Below are 19,365 nucleotides of genomic sequence, written 5' to 3' on the forward strand. Positions count from 1 at the left end.
TATGCTGTGGTATTTCACTGTACATCGATATGAAAGCATCTTGATCTGATAACCTGCTCATATTGTAATTATTTGTTCTGATCATCTTACTGCATTTAGGATTACTTGGTAGTCGTCTTTTTCTAACATAGGCTCCAGTGTGATAATCTGAAGATTTATATTCAATGAAAAGTGATTATTTAAAATTATAGGGGGGGTTTATTACTTTTGTCTTTGCTATTTGTCATTAATAAGATTATATTAATTATGTTAACTAAAAATATGTTTTCAAATTGCTGTCTAACTTTACCTTCATGCTGTGACGTTTAAATTAAAACTAAAGGACAATATGTGTGTTGTGGAATCACAGAAGGCTTTGTGCAGGGACAGTTTTCCACCTCATTTCAGAGCCACCATTTATTTTACCACCTAGTCAATGCTACAGGCTAATGCTGCCACAATGGAACTTTTCTCTGAATTAGGAGGGCAGAAAACGTTTGTTTTCAATTTCTGTTAATGTTAAGCTGAATGAATAACTGATTTTTCAGTTTGGTGGCTGAACTGAAAAAATATTTGGGTAGTTTCAAACCAGAAATGATTTTTTGTGGTGGTCTTTCTTGACACAATAAAAAACTAAAAAGAAAAAAAAAATTGTTTGGGTCAAATGAAAGAGTGTGAAGGTGTATTTGAAGCGACACTTGGTTTCTAAATGAAATGTTGATTCAAAACACAATGTTGAAATGGTTCCTTTTGATAGTTTCAAAGCAAACTTTGAGTTTCAAAATGTTTGTTTTCAGTGTTTATTCAGCCAAAACTATTCACCAAAATGAAACTCAATTCATGCTGCGACTGAAATGACCAGCTGTCATTAGTGTCCCAGGACCTGAACTGTAAACATGCATGTGAGTAACTTTACTCTCATGAGTAGACCCATTGAAGTCAATGAAATTGACTGACATGAGTAAAGTCACTCATATGTCTTTGCAGGATTGATTGCCAGGACAACAGGATGAGCCTGATCTCGGACAGCCCAAGGAACAGAAGTTACATAGTCACTTAGTTCCTGGGTGCCAGGCTACCATGTTGCAAGGCGATCACTGCTGCTTTTCCATGGGGTGCATTGTCAGGATTTCATGATGTACTTTTTTTGGGTTCTCTGGTTAAATGCTTCTTAAGATTAGAGTCACTGAATATGAAGCTCCACTGTCTACATCTGCTGTCAGACCAGGCAGCGCATGGACATTCTAAATAAATGCAGAGAGAAAGTGATGCAAGAATTAATTAAGGAGAAGCATTAATTAAAATGTCTCAGGCTTGCAGCATAGCTCACCATAGTCCATCCTATTTGTGGCCCTAAATCTTTAAAATATAGTGTAGCGGTTGTGCCAACTGGGAGATGCTGCAGGATTTCCTCATCTCTCAAGGATTTTCCTTCTGAGAAGAAGAAGTAGTTATACTCATCACAGTGAAATTAAAGTAAACTCTGGTACCATATTAACCCTAAAGAAACCCTTTAGTCTGTTTAGACCAATCTGTGGGATTCTTTGGCCTGACACATGCTTTTACCAGAGTCTTAGGTAAGAGGGTGCCATTTGATAAAACAAATGCAGTGTGCTTCTGTTTCCTTATATTTGCATACAAAACAATAGGAAAAAATATAGGAGTGAATTTGCTATGCACCCACGGAAGACCACTGAAACCAACACACCATCAATTGAATCCTCATCCCCTGCTTTGCAGTAGCATATTCCATTACAGAAAACGGGTAGACACTACTGGGGGTGTGTAACTGCTCTCTCTGTAGGGAGAGAGAATTTACATAGATCATGGACCCACTAACCAGTCCCCTTCTCATTCCTCATCCATGCAAGAGGTTGAAGAGTGCCCCTATGTAATCTCTTTGTGGCCTTCCACTTCAGTCCAATGGATATGTGGTTGTTCCACAGGGTTTTGGTCCTAGGCAGGAGGTATGGAGCAGACCAGGATCTCCCCCTCTCTGCATAGTAGAATGCAATTTATATTCAACTCTTTTTCAAGCTCTTTTGTTTAACTGACATCTTTCCATTTCGGACGTTTGACCTATGAGACACATGCCTGCTTTGGGCTGGTGGCAAGTGCCTGCATTTAGGGGAATCCCGATAGTTCCAGTTGTTTCCCAGTGACCACTTTCCCAGCATAAGCCACTGGATGGGGCCTGATAACGTAAGGAAAGGAAGGAAACACAGCCGCTCAAGCACGTATTTTCCCAGGGACTGATCCCAACACAGTGCGTTAATCTTTACTAGCATAATCATTTAAAGGGATTGTGTAAACAACTGTATGCTTAGTAGCAGGGGGGAAAAGGTGCTACATTGTATTTGAATAACTATGGAGAATTAACATTTTTTCTCCAGTTATGCTTTCCCTTGTGCACCAATGCCATGCGACAAGAGTTTTCTACCAGAAATACCTGTGACTAAATTAACTGAATCAGCCATTTGGCACCAGCTAAGTCTGTAGATCCTATATTCCCATTAATTCATTTTGCATTATCTTATCACATGAGAAAACTGTAATGTCCACCTGCGATAAAACGAAATTATTGTGAATTAACAACACTAGCACATAACCCTTCAGACTTTTCACAGACGAGCACCACTTTGGGGTCCATCTCATTGCAGTTAGGTGCAGGTAATATATAGATTATATGCTGCTTCCATTGAAGGACAAGTGCTCAACAGTTGAAAACAAATTAAAACAATGTGCAAACTCCCAAGTTAACTAAACAGTGGGTATTGTCACCAGACCCATCTGTGGGACTCTGAGCAATAAATGTTCAAAGAATTCAGCTTGTGTGGGCTCCTTTTTGTAAAGTCCTTCATAATGTTAACTAGTTCAGCAAAACTCCCACTTATAGCAGATAATACCAGCAGAGAGGGCAAGATGTGGCACCCCTCTATGCAAGCACTATGTTCATAGCCTTGTTACTCTAGACTCAACTGGTACTTACTGGGATCAAGTCTTATTGACTGCCTTGCTGGATACCACTTGGGATCTGCAAGACAAATTAGAAAACATAAAATTATCCACAGTATTTGCTTTTGGATTATCCACTGTTGTAATGACTGCAACTGAATGAGAGAAGAAGTTTTTGGTTGGAGATTTTTATGACTTCTTGTTGTTGTTTTTTTTATAACAAACAATAAAACAAGTTACAGATCAAAGCACAGATCTGCATGAATTAGGAGATGACAGCTAATGAAAAATTATTTTAAATGTCAGCTACATTAGTGTTCAGTTGCTGATTATTTGCGTTAGTGTGTGTGTGTGTGTGTGTGTGTGTATCACATGCTCCATCAAACTATATAATTTTATCTTAAATATTTATGTACTGGATATTCTGATGTGATTTGTACCCTTAGTATGTTTCTTTGAAAATATTATACTTACATGATTTATGGAACATCAATCTGATATCACTAATCGTGGCACATGGTTCCACCTAGGCAACAAAAAATACTGTTCATTTGTATTGGAAGATGATCAGTAGGTACAAAAAAATGTGCAGGTGGAAATGTGATTTTTCAAGTTGACAGCATTCCTTTAACTTTCCGAAACATGGCCAAAAAATTCTATTTCTAGTATGGACAGCTCAAGCCACTCGTAATAGGAAAAGGGAGCATTTAATCTCTAGCTCATGTTGCAAATCCATCCATGTTAATAATGACCAAAGTTATTACAACATGATGATAGTTTTGCGGCTTATGTGAAATCTCTCTAGGGTCACTTCACAACTGGTACTAAACTGGCACCCTTGTAGACCCCCTCAGCTGAGAGGTTGAATACGAATGAAGTTGGAAGTGCTCCCTGCGCTCTGGTCCTTCCAGAAAGGGGTTGAGGGATTTTGTAAGGCGACGTGGGCAAGTTTGCTCTGCCGCTGCCTAGGCTATTGTCTCCAGTGGAGGAGGAAGGGTTTTCCAACTCCTTTCACAAGCACTCCATTTACTTACAGAAAATTAAAAACTGTCACCTGCCATTTTAACAATATTATCATTTACCTTATCCAGAAAGCACAGCTGTTGCTTTGTCTTCCAATCAAGGATTTCCACCTGATAGAAAACAAAATGACAACTCTGTTTGCTGACTGATTAATCTCGCAGCTCTTGGGGCATTCTTTAGAAATATGATCATTGCTAAGGATGAAGTACCACCTTCTTCCAGTCGTCTGACTGTGCTAATATAACTATTTCTGATATAACCAAGAGGCAGCTTTGATCAGGACCAACTGCAGGTCTTTAAATCTCTAAGTGCAGTTGTACTCTGGAGCAAGAGCACTTCCTACCAAACAGATCTTCTCCCTCTGTGTAGTCAGAGCCACAAGTGCTTACTGTGTTGACCAAAATAAGATTTTGCCTTTTTAAAAAAAAAACAAAAAACACTTGTTAGTAAAATGGAGACAACATAGCTATGGGATAGCAAGCTAGACTTCCATCAAGTTTCACAGGTGTAACTGAGGGAAGAATTTGTCCTGCCAAATCTTTTACTGTTGCAAAAGTCAGACACAGCTTGGCACAGACAGAAAAGTCATAATTTTTTACTTGTAAATAGAGCACATTGAAGTTTGAAATATAGACCAGGCTTTAAATCCCTCCCAAGACTGTAATTCAGAATGAATGTTTTTTACAGGGGCATGCTCTGCAGTATTAGAGAGAGAACCTTTAAACAATATTTCTAAGGGCTATTTTCCAGTCACTTGAGGCTCCAAAGTTACATTCTATACAGAAGCTATAACTAATGGGAATATTTGTGGGAGAGGTATATATTTCTTTCAATGAAATAAGTTATTGGGTTGACTGTAAGTACTCCCTGCCGTGTCTGCATCCCAAACTTTGCAGCATTGTGTTTGTGCATGGGGAACAGAAACTGAAACTATCAACAAAAAGGAAACTGCTCGGTTTCACTGTCCAAGCTGAGTTTTGTTAATAAAACAGGTATGTACATTCATTTTTTGGGATATACAGTTTTTAATCATTGTGTCCCTTTAATTAGAGACTTTATATTTTGTTTTGGACATACTTGGGCATTTAATACAGCTCTCAACTGTATCAACTGATCTTCAAAAATGATGTGATAAGCATTCTGAAAATACTCAAAGACACAATGATCATGCCATCACATCCTAGAAATTATACTTGTTGACATTTTTATTTGGAATAGCCTCACCAAATTTCAGTTTATCCTGCTGGGTACTAACACAAGCAAATACGGTATTGATTTTTTAAAATCACTCAGTTGGTTTTTGTTTTGTTTTTTAAAAAAAGCTTATTTTATAGTCTAGGAAAAATTATCCCTGAATAAGAGCAACACAAAATAAATTAATCCTGCCTGTTCTATTAAACTGCTTACATAGGTGAGGCTCCTTAGATTTAGCTAGGGCCATGACATGATTTGTCCTTAGGTTCAATCACTTAATTTTTTTATCCTCAGTTATCAAATTTCTCCCTCTAAACAGTTCCTTTATTTCAGTTGAGGTAAGTATATCCCCCTTCCCTTGAGATTTCTCGGTCATACTAAGCTATTTGTGAGAAAAGCAGGTGAAGCTGCACTCGGGACCTGATTCTGATTTCAGACTGATGTGAATCAGGAACAACTCCACTGAAGTCAGTAGAGTTTGTCTTGCAGCAGTCTGTGAGAGAGGAAAACCAAGATCTTTTAGTCTATTCTGCTTCTATCTCTCATTCCTAAAGTACATAATGGAAAAAACAGATTGCAACATCAGGGCCAACTTCTGCCACCTTCCTCATGCAGAGTAATAACTTACTCTGTGAGTAGTCCTATTGCAGGAAATCACCCCACTGAAGTCGATGCATAACTACTGTTGACTTCAGTGGGACCAAGATTTCATTCCTTGACGTCACTGGGAATGAATCAAACTGTCAGTGTTTAACAGGACAATATAGGAAAGGTCTGGAGCCCATAATACCTTGGTGATCCTTTTGTCATGTATTTGTACAGATAAGTCTTCTTTGACTTAAGGCCACAAGTTTCTGTCTGAGAATGAATGTCCAGCGTAGGAGGAGACTCCAAACCCCAAGATGTAGTTCTCACTGAGAAGGGTGGAGTGGGGTAGAAGGATTTGCTCCCTTGTGGAAATGGGAAGGAGTTTAGCCCACAAGACACAAAAATACCTCAATATGTGCCAGAGGCCTTATGTCTCCACAGTGGATCCTAGCCCTCACTAATGCCTTGACAGCACAATTCCAGTGCAGCTATTCTGCCTCCTTAAAAATAGCCCTCATGGGGCTTTCAGAAAGTGAACAGGGGCGCCACAAAAGCTAATGCTGACTCAGTGGGTATTTACTTGCATTGGCAATGTAGCCCTGTGGTACCTACTTCCCAGTCATGCTGAAAAGTCCCAGCATGCACTGGACTTCACTGTCTCCACTGATCACATTGGCATGTCTGCGTATGAGGGTAGGGTAAGCCTGCTTTTATTCAATACTAAGGATATCTCCAGTATTTTCAATATTGTTTCATATTCCATAACATACTCACTACAGAATAAACACTGAATGAGGGTTCTGACATGTGGTGATCACATTCTGTACATACCCAACAACATTCAGGCAGAGAAGTAGGGTCGGCCTTAGGGGTGGGCCACCTGGGCGACTGTCCAGGGGCACCATGGTGAAGGGGTGAGCTGTCCAGAGGTGTGCACTGCCAGTGTAGAGTCAGAAACTGCTCCCAGCTGGTCGGGGGTGGAGGGGAAATCCAGATTTCTACCTGCTTCCTCCTGGGGGAGGAACATGGGTGGGAGTGGTGACACACAGACACTGCTCCTCTCCCCCCCCACACACACATTCCTCCATGCCCCCCCAAGGGGCTGTGGTGCAGGTGGTGCACCACCAAGCACTCCATGCATCCAGGTCACTTTCCCCACCTAGTCTGTGCTGTGAGGCGAGCACCAGGAGTTTCTGCTCTCTCCCCATCTGGGCTGCGTAAGGGGAGAGCAAAGTGACCTGGCGGAGGGGAGCTCTGACTTCACTCCCCCAACCCCAAGGGTGCACAGAGCAGCAACGTTCAAAGGGGGAAAGTAGGCAGCAATGCCATCTCCTCTATTCATCCAGCTCCATTTCCCCTCATGGGTCCAGGAGGGGGATGCAGGTGTTAGAGGTGCAAGGGGTGGTGGGGAGCCTGGGAGCCCACTGGGGGCCAGGGGCACCAAAATACAAGTTCATCCAGGGTGCCATTTTTCTTGAGGCCAGACCTGCAGAGAAGGTGTATGAAATAGAATTATCTCATACCCAGAAGGCCAAATGCTGTTTCCACTCAAGTCAACAGCCATTTTGTCCTTGACTTTAACAGAACCAGGACTTGGCCCTGAGGGAATAAATGTGTCCCCAAAGAGGCAGCAGTTACCTCTCGGAAATCAAAAGGTAATTATATGTATTAGCACTGTGATTTGCAATGTTATAGTTAAATGTCTGTCAGAGCGCCCATTACCCCCCTTTCTGTAGAGCATTGTGTGTGTGGATGAGATAAGGTGGGTAAAGTAATATCTTCTATGGGATCAACTTCTGTTGGTGAAAGAGACAAGCTTTCAAGCTAACAGAGCTGTTCTTCAGGTCGGACCTATGTGTGTATGTCAGAATATATCTAGCCTCATATTTGTTGTAGGATGCATGTGAAGTAGCTGATTTATGGGAAACACCTTTTCTTTTTTTCCTAATGGCGTCAGATCTGAGAACCTTGTTCTTACCTACTGACAAGGTAGTTAGATATTGCTATTTTTAGCTCGAGCCCCACTAGCACATGCCTGTACCCCTGGGCAGGCTGGAAGTAGGGTTGCCGGGCGTCCGGTTTTTGACCAGAATGCCCAGTCGAAAAGAGATCCTGGCAGCTCTGGTCAGCGGGGCTAAGGAAGGCTCCCTGCCTGCCCTGGCTCTGCATGGCTCCTAGAAGTGGCCAGCATTTTCCTCCAGCTCCTAGGCAGAGGTGCGGCCATAGGGGCTCTGCACTGTTCCCAACCCAAGCACCAGCTCCACAGCTCCCATTGGCCAGAAACCATGGCCAATGGGAGCTGTGGGGTCAGTGCCTCCAGATGGGGGCAGCGCAACAAGCCGCGCCTCTTCAGAGGAGCCGGAGGGAAATGCGGGACACTTCTGAGAGGTAAGTGCGGCCTGGAGCCAGTGCCCTGAACCCCCTCTCACACCCAAACTCCCTCCCAGAACTCGCACCCCCTCCTGCACTTTGAAACCCTCAGCCCCGGCCCCACAGCAGAGCCTGCACCCCCAGCTGGAGCCTTCACCCCCCTGTCCGCCAACCCCATGCCCGAGCCCAGAGCCTGCCCCAAACCCCTCATTTCTGGCCCCACTTCAGAGCCTGAACCCCCAGCCCAGAGTCTGTACCCTCTCCCACACCCAATCCCACTGCCCCAGTCTAGAGCCCCCTCCCACACTCCAAACCCCTCATTTCTGGGCCCACCCTGGAGCCCTCATCCTCTTCCACACCCCTACCCAGCCCAGTGAAAATGAGCGAGAGCCGGGGAGAGTGAGCAACAGTGGAAGAGGCGGTGGAGCCTTGGAGAAGGGACGGGGAAGGGGCGTGGCCTCAGGAAGGGGCAGAACAAGGGTGTTCAGTTTTCTGCAATCCGAAAGTTGGCAACCCTAGCTGGGAGGCCTGTTCCCAACTGCAGTGCAAAGATAATGCCTAAAATCTTTGGGGCTGAAGATGGCAGTAGAGGACTTTGAAGCCTCTAGGATTCTTGTTCTTTGTGATTTTCTGTTGCTAAGGAGCAGGATTAGCCCAGGGGTCTTATGAGGCAATGTGGACAGGTGCTTGAAGCAGCTTTGACAGGCACAGATCATTTACTTAGCAAAGTTTATGGGACAAAGGCAACAATGGATATAATACAAGGGAAAAGAGCCCCTCAGAATTTTCTTGCTTCTGTGCTTAGACTTCAGTGCAGAGGAGTCACCTAGGGCTCAACATGCAAAACTCCTACCTACCAAAAAGTCTTTGAAACTTTTATGTCTGAAAACATGTATTTATAATAGTAATAGACAAACAAACAAATATGTTTGTTCTCTTGAAGGAACGCTGAACTTGAAATTCAGTCAGTTTCAAACACTGAGGCTTCCTGCCAGGTGGTGTTTCTTTACAATCACATTTTCCTGTTTTTAAAATGATTCTCTCCCAAGACTCTCACAAACAGGGTAATGGCTTGACTAACTGTGTTAAAGGGGAAGCAGTGAAACTGACTATACACCAAGTGTTGTCAAATGCACAATGCAAAGAAACTAGGGGAAACTTTTTTCCTGTCAGCTGTTTCAGCAATAAAAATCTTAAGTGTTGCTTGTAACAATAAAAAAAAAACAACACATTTTCAGTCAGCAGCATGTGGTTTAGATTGGTTGTGTCCCTTTAAGTGTTCCCAGATCATTCAAATATCTTATGCACAGTTTCCTTACCTTTGTCATGCACAAAGGAACAGTCTTAAAAGAAGAGAATCATAATTTTCTTTGCAGTCCAAGCAACCCTGCCCCAGGCATTTAAACTCAACATTCTTATTCTGAGTCATGCAGTCTCGAGATGAGTAGAGCAAGGGAAACCTTTGTAATAGGACCTGCAATATCCCAGCAATGCTCTAGGCAGGCAGCACCACACCATCTCTCATTAAAAGGGTTATCTTCACAGCCAGAAGGTCTGTTAAAATGACAGCTTCAGTTCGGCAGAAACTGAAGGGACACCTGGAGTAGACTAGTATCAGAGGGTAGCTAGCCTATACAAAAACAACGAGTCCGGTGGAAGACTAACAGATTTATTTGGGCATAAGCTTTCGTGGGTAAAAAACCATCTGAAGAAGTGTTTTTTTTACCCACGAAAGCTTATGCCCAAATAAATCTGTTAGTCTATAAGGTGCCACTTGTTGTTTCTGGAGTAGACTCAACTCAATCCACCCCTAGCCAAGATGAAGTTTTGCTAACATTTGTTCTCAAGAACAGCTCCCTATCCAAACCAGTTAGGGAAATCATGCTAGAACCATGTTGTTAGCAACAACAGTAAGTTCCAGCATGATTTCAAACACTGTGAGGTCAGAGCCCAAATCTGTAAGTCCTGCAATGTCTGCAAACCTCCCAGAAACAGGGATCCTCACACCAGGCCTGATCCTGAGAGATGTCAAGCACCTATAACTACTACTGAAGTCATCTGGAACAGCAGGTGCTCAGGATCATACCACACACTTCTGTAGCTGAATTGCACATGATCCTCACACCATCTTTATCTGCAAATGAAGGGACTGAGCAACATGCTGGTTATTTAGTATAACCACAGGGGTAACATAAGGAATCACCTGACTAGGTTAGACAAAACACTTGAATATACAAGAGAGGATTTCAGGGAGATAGGTGGATCGAGGGTGAAGGTTTTCAAGAACACAAATGGGAGCTAGGCACTCAATTCTTATTGACTTTTAAGGGGAGTTGGACACCTAGCTACCTTTTTGTACCTTTGAAAATGACTGTCCAGTTCCTTTTTAAAAAACTAAACAAACCAGCCTCCCCACCACCAGTAAACTTTAAGTGTGCTTCTCCTTGGCCCATGAAAACAGACAAAAAAACCTCTGTCCATCCTCAAGAAGAGATGGGGAAAACTGTCCTGGCACTTAAATAATTTGGCATCACTGGAGAGAGACACCATATCTCTGTTTTATCCAGTCATTTTCAGTTTGAAAAATCTTTCACTTAAGACATTCCCTAAATGCAATGAATTCATCAAGAACTAATGACTAAATCTGCCTAACTGATGATTTACAAACACATCTGGCTCAGAAAACCAAGGGCCCAATCCTGCAAACCCTTATTCGCATAAATAGTCCTTATGCAAGTAATTCTGTTGATATCAATGGGATTATTATTTCATGTAAGGATGAGTAAAGGTTTACAAGATAAGGCCCCAGATAATTCTACTCCAAACACAGGTATATTAAGTGTAATTTGTTTATTGATTATTTAATTTAAGAATCTTAAAGGGACATGTTAACTGAATGCTGAACATTTTTCTACTATATTTACAAGAAATACCTAAGATTACTATAATTGAAAGAGAGTAGAGGAAATCAGTAAATGAGGGGTTTGGAAGAGGGCTCCGGGGTGTGGCCAGGGATGAGAGATTTGGGGTGCAGGAGAGGGATCAGGGCTGGGGCAGGGTGTTGGGGGGGTGCGGTCCAGGGTGCAGGCTCCGGGAAGGAGTTTGGGTCCGGGAGGAGACTCCAGGCTGGGGCAGGGGGTTGGTGTGTGGGAGGGGGTTTGGGGTGTTGGAGGGGGTGTGAGCTCTGGTAGGGAGTTTGGGTGCAGGAGGTGGCTCAGGGCTGGGGCAAGAGCTTGCAAAGGGGTTCAGGGTGCAGGCTCCAGGCGGCGCTTACCTCAGGTGGCTCCCAGAAGCAGCCGCCAGGTCCCTGCGGCCCCCAGGCACATGGGCAGCCAGGGAGGCTCTGCGCACTGCCCTCGTACCCGCTGTGCTGCCCCCGCAGCTCCCATTGGTCATAGTTCCTAGCCAATGGGAGCTGTGGAGCCAGTGCTGGGGCTGGGAGCAGTGTGCGGAGCCTCCCTGGCTGTCCATGCGCTTAAGGGCTGCAGGGCCCTGGAGGCCGCTTCTGGGAGCCGTGCAGAGCCAGGACAGGCAGGGGGCCTGCCTTAGCCCGGGGCCCCCACTGTGCCACTGACAGACTTTTAACAGCCCAGTCGGCAGCGCTGACTGGAGCCACCAGGTCCCTTTTCAACCAGGCATTCCGGCTGAAAACCGGACACCTGGCAACCCTACCTCTTTCCCTCTCTGGATGTTTTGTTTTGGGTCTTGCATGCAACTAGGCAGCCAAGTACCTAGCTTGGGTGCGGCTATCTTCCCTCAGTTCATGGATCACAAGCAAAGCTAGGTGCCTCCATGCAGCCCAGACTCAGGTGCCTATTTCCAATAGAGGGCCAGGGCTTACACACACCCCTGTTGTTGGCATCTCCTATAAGCTAATTTAGGCGGCTTCCCACCTAGCATGTGGGCTTTGTGGATCTCCACCTAAGGTGCCTATCTCTCCCCATTCATTGTATAGGGAGCCTTAGGCACCTAACTCAGGCTTTCTGGATCGCAGTGTTGTTTCTGTGATTTTCTAGGCAGTGTTGCAATGCCTAAGTTCCTTTGTGGATCCCACCCTTAGGCCTCTATCTTGCAATGGAGCTCACTGCAGAATTGGGGCCCTGCTTCAAGTAACATGGTGGGCTGTGCTTTGCAATGTCATGCGAAGCCTATTTCTCAAAGTGGCACTCTTTTTATAAGAACCTCTTCATTAGGTATTGTTTTAAAAACACTTCTGATCTCTATGTAGAGCAACTGAAGGATGTAATTTGTTCTAAAAGCCACACAGCTCAGCAAAGCTGTCACTTCTTAAATTGCCATGTCTCTACCAAATAACCCACAATGACTATGTAAGAATTTCTAAAGAACTCAGCAAATCTGAACACACTAACATCAGAGGCTATGGAAAAAATATAAATTATTCAGAATATAAAAGTGTTCACTTTGTTCATTTACAGTAAAAAAATATAGATGCACTTCTCTGGCATGATGTATTTCTGAGCTTATGTGCCTATACTTTCCATAGCATAATAAATCTTTGCCATTTGATGAAAGAACATGCAGTGCTTTTCATATTCATTTGACTGTTTTTGATTTTCTGTACAGAGAAATGCTCTTGTGAAGTGCTTCTTCAATGTGTGGTACAGTTAGATTTGCATTGTCAGTGTAATCCTGACTAAAGTCCAACTTGATAAATAATTGGAATAATAGTTGGAATTGCCTACTTCTGATCCACTAATATTTTACAAAATACTCCATAAGTTGTTTGAAACTGAGAGGAGCCCTAAGTCTCTCATGAACTGACCAGTTTCCCCTCTCTGTAGTAGTCACTACTAGGATAAGTATTAAACTTCTCTTCTTGGTTACATTTCTGTATCCGGTAATCTCATGAGTCTCAGAACAGCTATGGAGTTACATTAATTTATTCAGGCTAGAATGGATCCTCCCTTTGGCCTGTTTCACACCTACACCAGTGCTGAGTCCAGCCAGAGAATGAAGGGAAAGGCAGTGCGTCTCCCCTGTCCTAGCACTGCTAGGAGCCACTCTACTACAGCACAGGTTAGAGTAGCTCTGAAGGCTGCCCAAATTTCCACCACAACTGCAATGGCCCATGTGAACCATTTCAATAGCTGGTGCTAGCCAGGACAAAGGGACATCTTGGCCACAACCTCCCTTCTCCCAGCAAGCCTTGACCACTGGAGGGTGATATGCAGCTAGCGATGATGGCTGTGTGCGCGCGCCAGAGAGGACTCCACACACTAGGAGTATTTCCTCAGGTGTGGGGTGTGTTACAGCTACAGTGCAGGAATTAATTCCCCCTTACATTAATTGTAGAAATATTATTTATATTCCTAGTGAACAGGGACCTCACTTTCAATTCTCTGCTTGGGGTTAAAGGGCAAAGGTGCTACGCCCACGGGACCCTTAACGCACATGCACATGGGCAACGTATAGTCCCCTTGTAACTATACCCAAAAAAATGAAGTGAAACTGACTGTGTCCCAAGTCAGTTAAATGCATGAAATAAGATGGAAAAAAAAAATCTTTCAGTAACAATAATCCTAAACTTAGCCAATAACAATAGTAGGTAAAAATATTCAGAGTGTGATTTTAATGTTTGTAAAGTGCTTAGTGATTCTCAAGTGGAAGATGCTTCAGAATTGCAAAGTATAATAAGGGTTTCAGAGTGTATAATAAAACAATACTGGCCTACAACTTAGATACTTTTCTCTATACTTATAACTCCATTTTGAATTTATGCAAAGAAGCATTATAATTGTAAATACTAAAATATTTTGATTTTATCCACATATGTGTAATCAAATTAGTGGGGTGAACTGTATGGGCAGTTATTCGCTCCAGCCTCTCTCACTGCTACCAGTAGTGCTCAGACTGGGCCAGTATGTGGTGGTAGTGTGGCATGCCTGCCCCTCTTTAAAGCTGTTATCTAGTTCTCCAGAATCTCAGCTTTCGTTTTTTGTTGTTTTTTTTTTTTTTTAAAGGATCTAGCTGTTACGGTTGTGAAGAAAATCTCAAAAAGGTGAACCAAGACCAGACATCTACTTGAGTCTGCAGAGAGACCTGATAGCTCTGAGCTATTGAGCTCTGCCCCGTTCAGCTCATTTAGGCATTAGCTCAGATGCCTAGTGATGATTTAAATGCCAACATTGTTATCTATTTCATTCCTCATGTAAGAAAAGAGAGGGAAGATCATGGATCTACACAATTTACTGTGTCATTTTGGTGCCACGAGAGGGTGGCATTTGGAAGAATCTCACTACTTCTATTTTTTTCACCACTCAAGAAGGAATCAAATCCAAGTTGCCTAGCAGAGCCAGTGGGCACATTCAAGCAGCGCTTGAGGGGAACTAAGCTTGAGGTAGCCCGTGGAGCTCACAGAACAATCATCATCTTATACATCCGCATAAGCTATAGTAGCATCTCATTTTGGCAACTCACGTGGGGCAGAGCTTATAAGAATGCCACTGCATGACTTTCCCTGCCTCATTGTGAGCCCTGGTTGAAACTGGGAATTATTGCATAGAAAGCCTCTCGACAAAAGAGAGGTGAGAAGGGAACGTAAGTGATCAACAAAAATGACCCTAATGGTTGTTTACTGTATCTCTACCAGTCTAAGGAACAAAAAAATTGTTGTGTTTCCTGGCAGTAGTGTTGGCCAATAGAAAAAAGAATGGCTGCTCTTGACCTACAGAGTCGGCTTATACGTGAATGACAAATCTTCTTAAAACAAAATCAGACTATTTATGATCCCCAAACATGGTGAGAACATATTTGCCAGGCTCTCTGCCCACTAAAGTCATTGGCAAAACTCCCACTGATATCAGTGGATTCAGAATGGAGCTCTTAAAATACTTAGATTTTTTCCCCTTTCTTTTCTGACCTAATTAGACTTAAGTTCAGGATTCCTTACTTCCTCTGAAAAGATTGCGGACATCACTAACATTTAGCAGCAAAACTGCTAGTGGGCCAGATAATGTTTTAGGCACAGCCTAATGCAGAACTGCACCGACCCAGAAAGGGCTCTGGGGAGCATTTTGCCTGAGGGAGCTACATTGGGCCAGGTCCTCAGCCTCCAATATGTCCTTTTGCACTGCTCCCTGTCACACAGGTAAATGGAGGATTCCTTTTGCATAAAGCCAGCTATTCCAGACCTACACTGTCCTCTTTGGTAAGATGACATAAGATACAGGGCCTGTGGCAGAAGCACTTTGCACTCTGATGAGCCTCAACAGGATAACAGCCCCTGTGGGGCTATTGTCAGTAAGTTAGAGCAGCCCAACGTATGCTGCTGCCCTCAGACCTGAGGAATGCAAAGCCATCTTTGTTGTGCCATCACCCACACACCTTGAATCCGGCATGAAGTGCACCTCAGACAGACTTGATGATCTGGTCTAATGCCTCTCAAATCTCCTAGGGAATGCACCTCCCCTTAAGAAGATGGTCTTCAACTCCTTCATGGCCAGCCAGCCAGCTCAGCTCTACTCTACTGGCAAGTGTGAAGCATAGAGTGGATTGTTCCTCAGGGAGAACTAGCAGAATTTGCAGTTGTGTCTGGCCCTATAGTCTGGGCTACTGAGGTATAACTGACACTGTGCTAAAAGTACAAGAAGTTGCCAGGTGCTTGTCTATGCTAGGGCTAATGAAACTAACATTGATGCAGCAGAAATATTGGTAATACCAATGGGAATTTCTTCTTAAAATTCCTTAGGGCAAGATAGATAGGGCCATAGGAGGAAGGCTCTGTGCATCTTCTCTATCTTGTTCACCCATGTAAGGATCAGAGATAATCTAGCTCATCCTGTTTAGGTGCTAGAGATATCGGAAGTGTTTTCTAAGTTTTGGTAAAAGACAGAATCATGGATCTTAGGATTTGACGAGTAAATGGAGGAGGAGCTGTTTTGCAGATGGGTTTAAAACCCTGTTAATTTTTAAAAGAAAAACGAGTACTTGTGGCACCTTAGAGACTAACAAATTTATTTGAGCATAAGCTTTCGTGAGCTTATGCTCAAATAAATTGGTTAGTCTCTAAGGTGCTACAAGTACTCCTTTTCTTTTTGCAGATACAGACTAACACTGCTGCTACTCTGAAACCTATCGTTAATTTTTAAATGCAGATATTTTATTGATGATTTTGCATTTTACAGGGTTTTTTTTTTTTTAATTAAAGAGGCTTTTGCATTTACTTTTAGGTTAATATGGGAGAGTCTCATGGTGGAGAATCTGAAATGAGAGACTGCAAAAATGAAACAGTTATCTAGAAGGATAGCTGCTAATTAGTATTATTTTGAAATTCCACCCCCCCTGCTTTGACATGAACCAGCCTTCAGAACTTTCAATTAGCAGATATAGACACATTCCCTCCATTAGAGCTTAACGTAGTTGATTAAATTTAGATTCTTTAAGTTATGCCAGAAGGTAAGATAGGCCTTTTTGTGATGCTGTGTTTAGTATGCACTCAGAAAAGGTTGAATGTATTAAAATCTTTCTTAATTACTTTTTTATTTGATACACATTAAGGCAAGAATCAAGTACGTCATTAAAATCTATAGCCAATGACATTTACAAATGGCCAAGAATATTTCAAACAACTTTTCCCACCTGTCCTTGAGAACCAGAAAATACAGCTCTATTAATCAGTGACCATTATTATATATAGTTTATGCGATGTCCCAAAGCATAGCAGACACTGTATGCAAAAGACTGTAATGTGCAAATGCCTTTACAAATAAAGAAGTCATCTCCTTTGATGAAAGAAACTCACGAACAGGTGCTAGGGGTTCAGTGATTTTCCATGCATATGCTTTTAAGCTTTCATGCTGTTTCAAAAGACCTATGTACAGCATTGCAACATACAGCATTGAACAAGGGTCTTCCAAGAAGCTAGAGATGAACGGTGCCAGTGACATTTATCTCCCTCTGTTTTTTCAAACAACAAGGATATATATACCCAGAGCAGACTGAACATAACAGGGGGATTAGGAAGGGCTGTAAAAAGAGATGAGTGCCACTGATCCACGGCCTCCCCAAATCACAAGTAACCGTGTGAAACTAGCCACAACAGGATACAGAGATCCTCTTCCTCTCCAGTGACTGGCCCTCTGAGCCTGAACACTTCACATAGCCACTCAAAAATGCCAAGTTGGAGCGATCAGCCCCAGGAAGAGAGGGCTGCTGGAAAAACAAAAGAACAGGAGTACTTGTGGCACATTAGAGACTAACAATTGTATTAGAGCATAAGCTTATGTGTGTGTATATATATATATATATACTATATGTTCCATTCTATGCATCCAATGAAGTGGGCTGTAGCCTATGAAAGCTTATGCTCTAATAAATTTGTTAGTCGCTAAGGTGCCACAAGTACTCCTGTTCTTTTTGTGGATACAGACTAACACGGCTGCTACTCTGAAAACTGGAAAAACAGCCGATACGTGGATGACACAAACATAACAATTCTGGGGGGAGGGGGAGCTAGTGTCATTTTGGTTTAAGGCTCTGAACCATGGGTCTATGTGGCCTAGCTTCTCCCCACTCACCCAGGGGAAGCCACAGATGGTTTGGCCTTGTACTTCACATTTGATGAAAGTCAAGTAAATAAAATTCCCCCTGTTTTCAAAAGCCTGCAACTTAAAACTGCCCCTGTTAATCCCCGTAAACTGAGTTGCTGGTAGCCTTTAGCTTCCCTGCAGATGTGATGGGGACACTAGGGAAGAGCCTAGTCAGCAGCCCACCTTGCTCACTGCTGGGAATGCAGCAGAAACCCCGGGTCACTTTTAGCCTCCAGCCTCCCTGCTGTGCAGCTCCAGGGATCGGGCTGCTCCCAGCAGCGCAGGGCTCCGCGCCTCGGTCACTGCCCGTTCTTTAGAACCCCACCCAAGTTCGCTCCGCTGCCAGCCTTGCGCCCGCTCCGCTGCCCAGTGATCCTCGGTGCCAGGCACCCACCTCAAAGAAAGTGACTCTGCTGCCCATCCTGGGTGCTGATTGCGAGCGTTGTGCCCGGCTCTGGCTGCCGGAGCAGGGAGCCGAGCCGAGCCGAGCCGAGCCGACGCCGCCTCCTCCTCTTCCTAGCGCTGCTGCACTTTAACTCGGGTCCCCGGCGCGCTGGCCAATCAGGAGATGTCCACTGCCCTCCCCTTCCTTCCCTTGGGTTCAGAAATCCTACCGCGAGGGCTACACGCGGGTCAGCGCAGCGCTGCCAGCCCCTGTCCCATGCATCACTCACTCCCCCGTCCCCATGTGCTGTCTGCAGCCAGGCTGCGCTGAGCTCACCATCCCCACCGCAAGGGGAAGGAAGATCCGGCCACAGGCAAGCCAGGGTGCAGCTTCTGCTGCTTTAGGAGCACTTCCAGGACTCCTGTTTGCGAGCTGCAGGCTGAACAGCGCCGCATGCCTACTGCAAATACAGAGCATATAACGGTAGAAATGAAAGGCTGGAAGAGATCTGGAGAAGTCATCAAATCCAGCCCCCTGTGCTGAGGTAGGACCAAATATACCTAGACCATCCTTGAGAAGTGTAAAACTTCCAGTGATGGGGATCCCACAACCTCCCTTGGAAGCCTATTCCAGATCTTAAATGTCCTTATAGATAGAATTTTCCCCTTAATATCTAATCTAGATCTCCAGTGAATATTGAATAATACTGGACCCACAACTGACCCCTGTGGGACCTCATGAGATACATCCTCCCAGTTTTACAGTGAATCATTGATAATTACTCTTTATGGTCTTTCAAGCAGTTGTGTATCCACATTATAGTAATTTCATCTAGCCCATAGTTCCCTAGTTTGATTATGAGACTATCCCATGAGGGTGTATCAGAAGCCTATCACATCTACTACTTCCCCCCATCACTAGGTCAGTAACCGTATCAAAAAAGGAAATTAGGTTGGTTTGGCATGATTTATTCATGACAAATCCATGCTGGCTATTCTTTGTAATCCTGTTGTCCTCTAAGTGCTTACAAATTGTTTAATCATTTGATCTAGTATCTTTCCAGGCATCAAAGTTAAGCTGATAGGTCTATAATTTTCCAGGTCCTCTTTGTTCCCCTTTTTAAAGATTGGTACTATGTTTGCCCTTCTCCAGTCCTCTGGGACCTCATCTGTCCTCCACAAGTTCTTAAAGATAATTGCTAATAATGGTTCCCAGATTGCTTCAGCTAGTTTCTTAAATACTCTAAGATGAATTTCATCTTTGCCCTGCCAACTTGAATACAGTATATCTAATTTATCTAAATGTTCTTTAACATTCTTTCCC

At 43.6% G+C, this 19,365-nt stretch overlaps 1 protein-coding gene across 2 annotated transcripts in view; it reads right to left on the reverse strand.

The window, feature by feature from the left end:
• The window catches only part of LOC140916065 (very-long-chain enoyl-CoA reductase-like), a 33,346-nt gene extending 14,916 nt beyond the window's left edge, over positions 1 to 18,430 (reverse strand). For both annotated transcript variants that reach the window (XM_073357014.1, XM_073357015.1), the window contains exons 1-5: positions 18,052 to 18,430; positions 4,017 to 4,067; positions 3,409 to 3,460; positions 2,969 to 3,013; positions 1,310 to 1,413 (exon numbers count right to left, since the gene is read on the reverse strand). In XM_073357014.1, coding sequence (XP_073213115.1) covers positions 1,310 to 1,413; positions 2,969 to 3,013; positions 3,409 to 3,460; positions 4,017 to 4,067; positions 18,052 to 18,078 — 279 coding nt within the window. In that variant the 5' untranslated portion in view covers positions 18,079 to 18,430. The remainder of the gene's footprint in view (positions 1 to 1,309; positions 1,414 to 2,968; positions 3,014 to 3,408; positions 3,461 to 4,016; positions 4,068 to 18,051) is intronic.
• Between the last annotated feature and the right edge of the window lie 935 nt (positions 18,431 to 19,365).

This window comes from Lepidochelys kempii, chromosome 8, assembly GCF_965140265.1.
Source record: "Lepidochelys kempii isolate rLepKem1 chromosome 8, rLepKem1.hap2, whole genome shotgun sequence".
In the NCBI taxonomy this organism is placed as follows: domain Eukaryota; kingdom Metazoa; phylum Chordata; order Testudines; family Cheloniidae; genus Lepidochelys; species Lepidochelys kempii.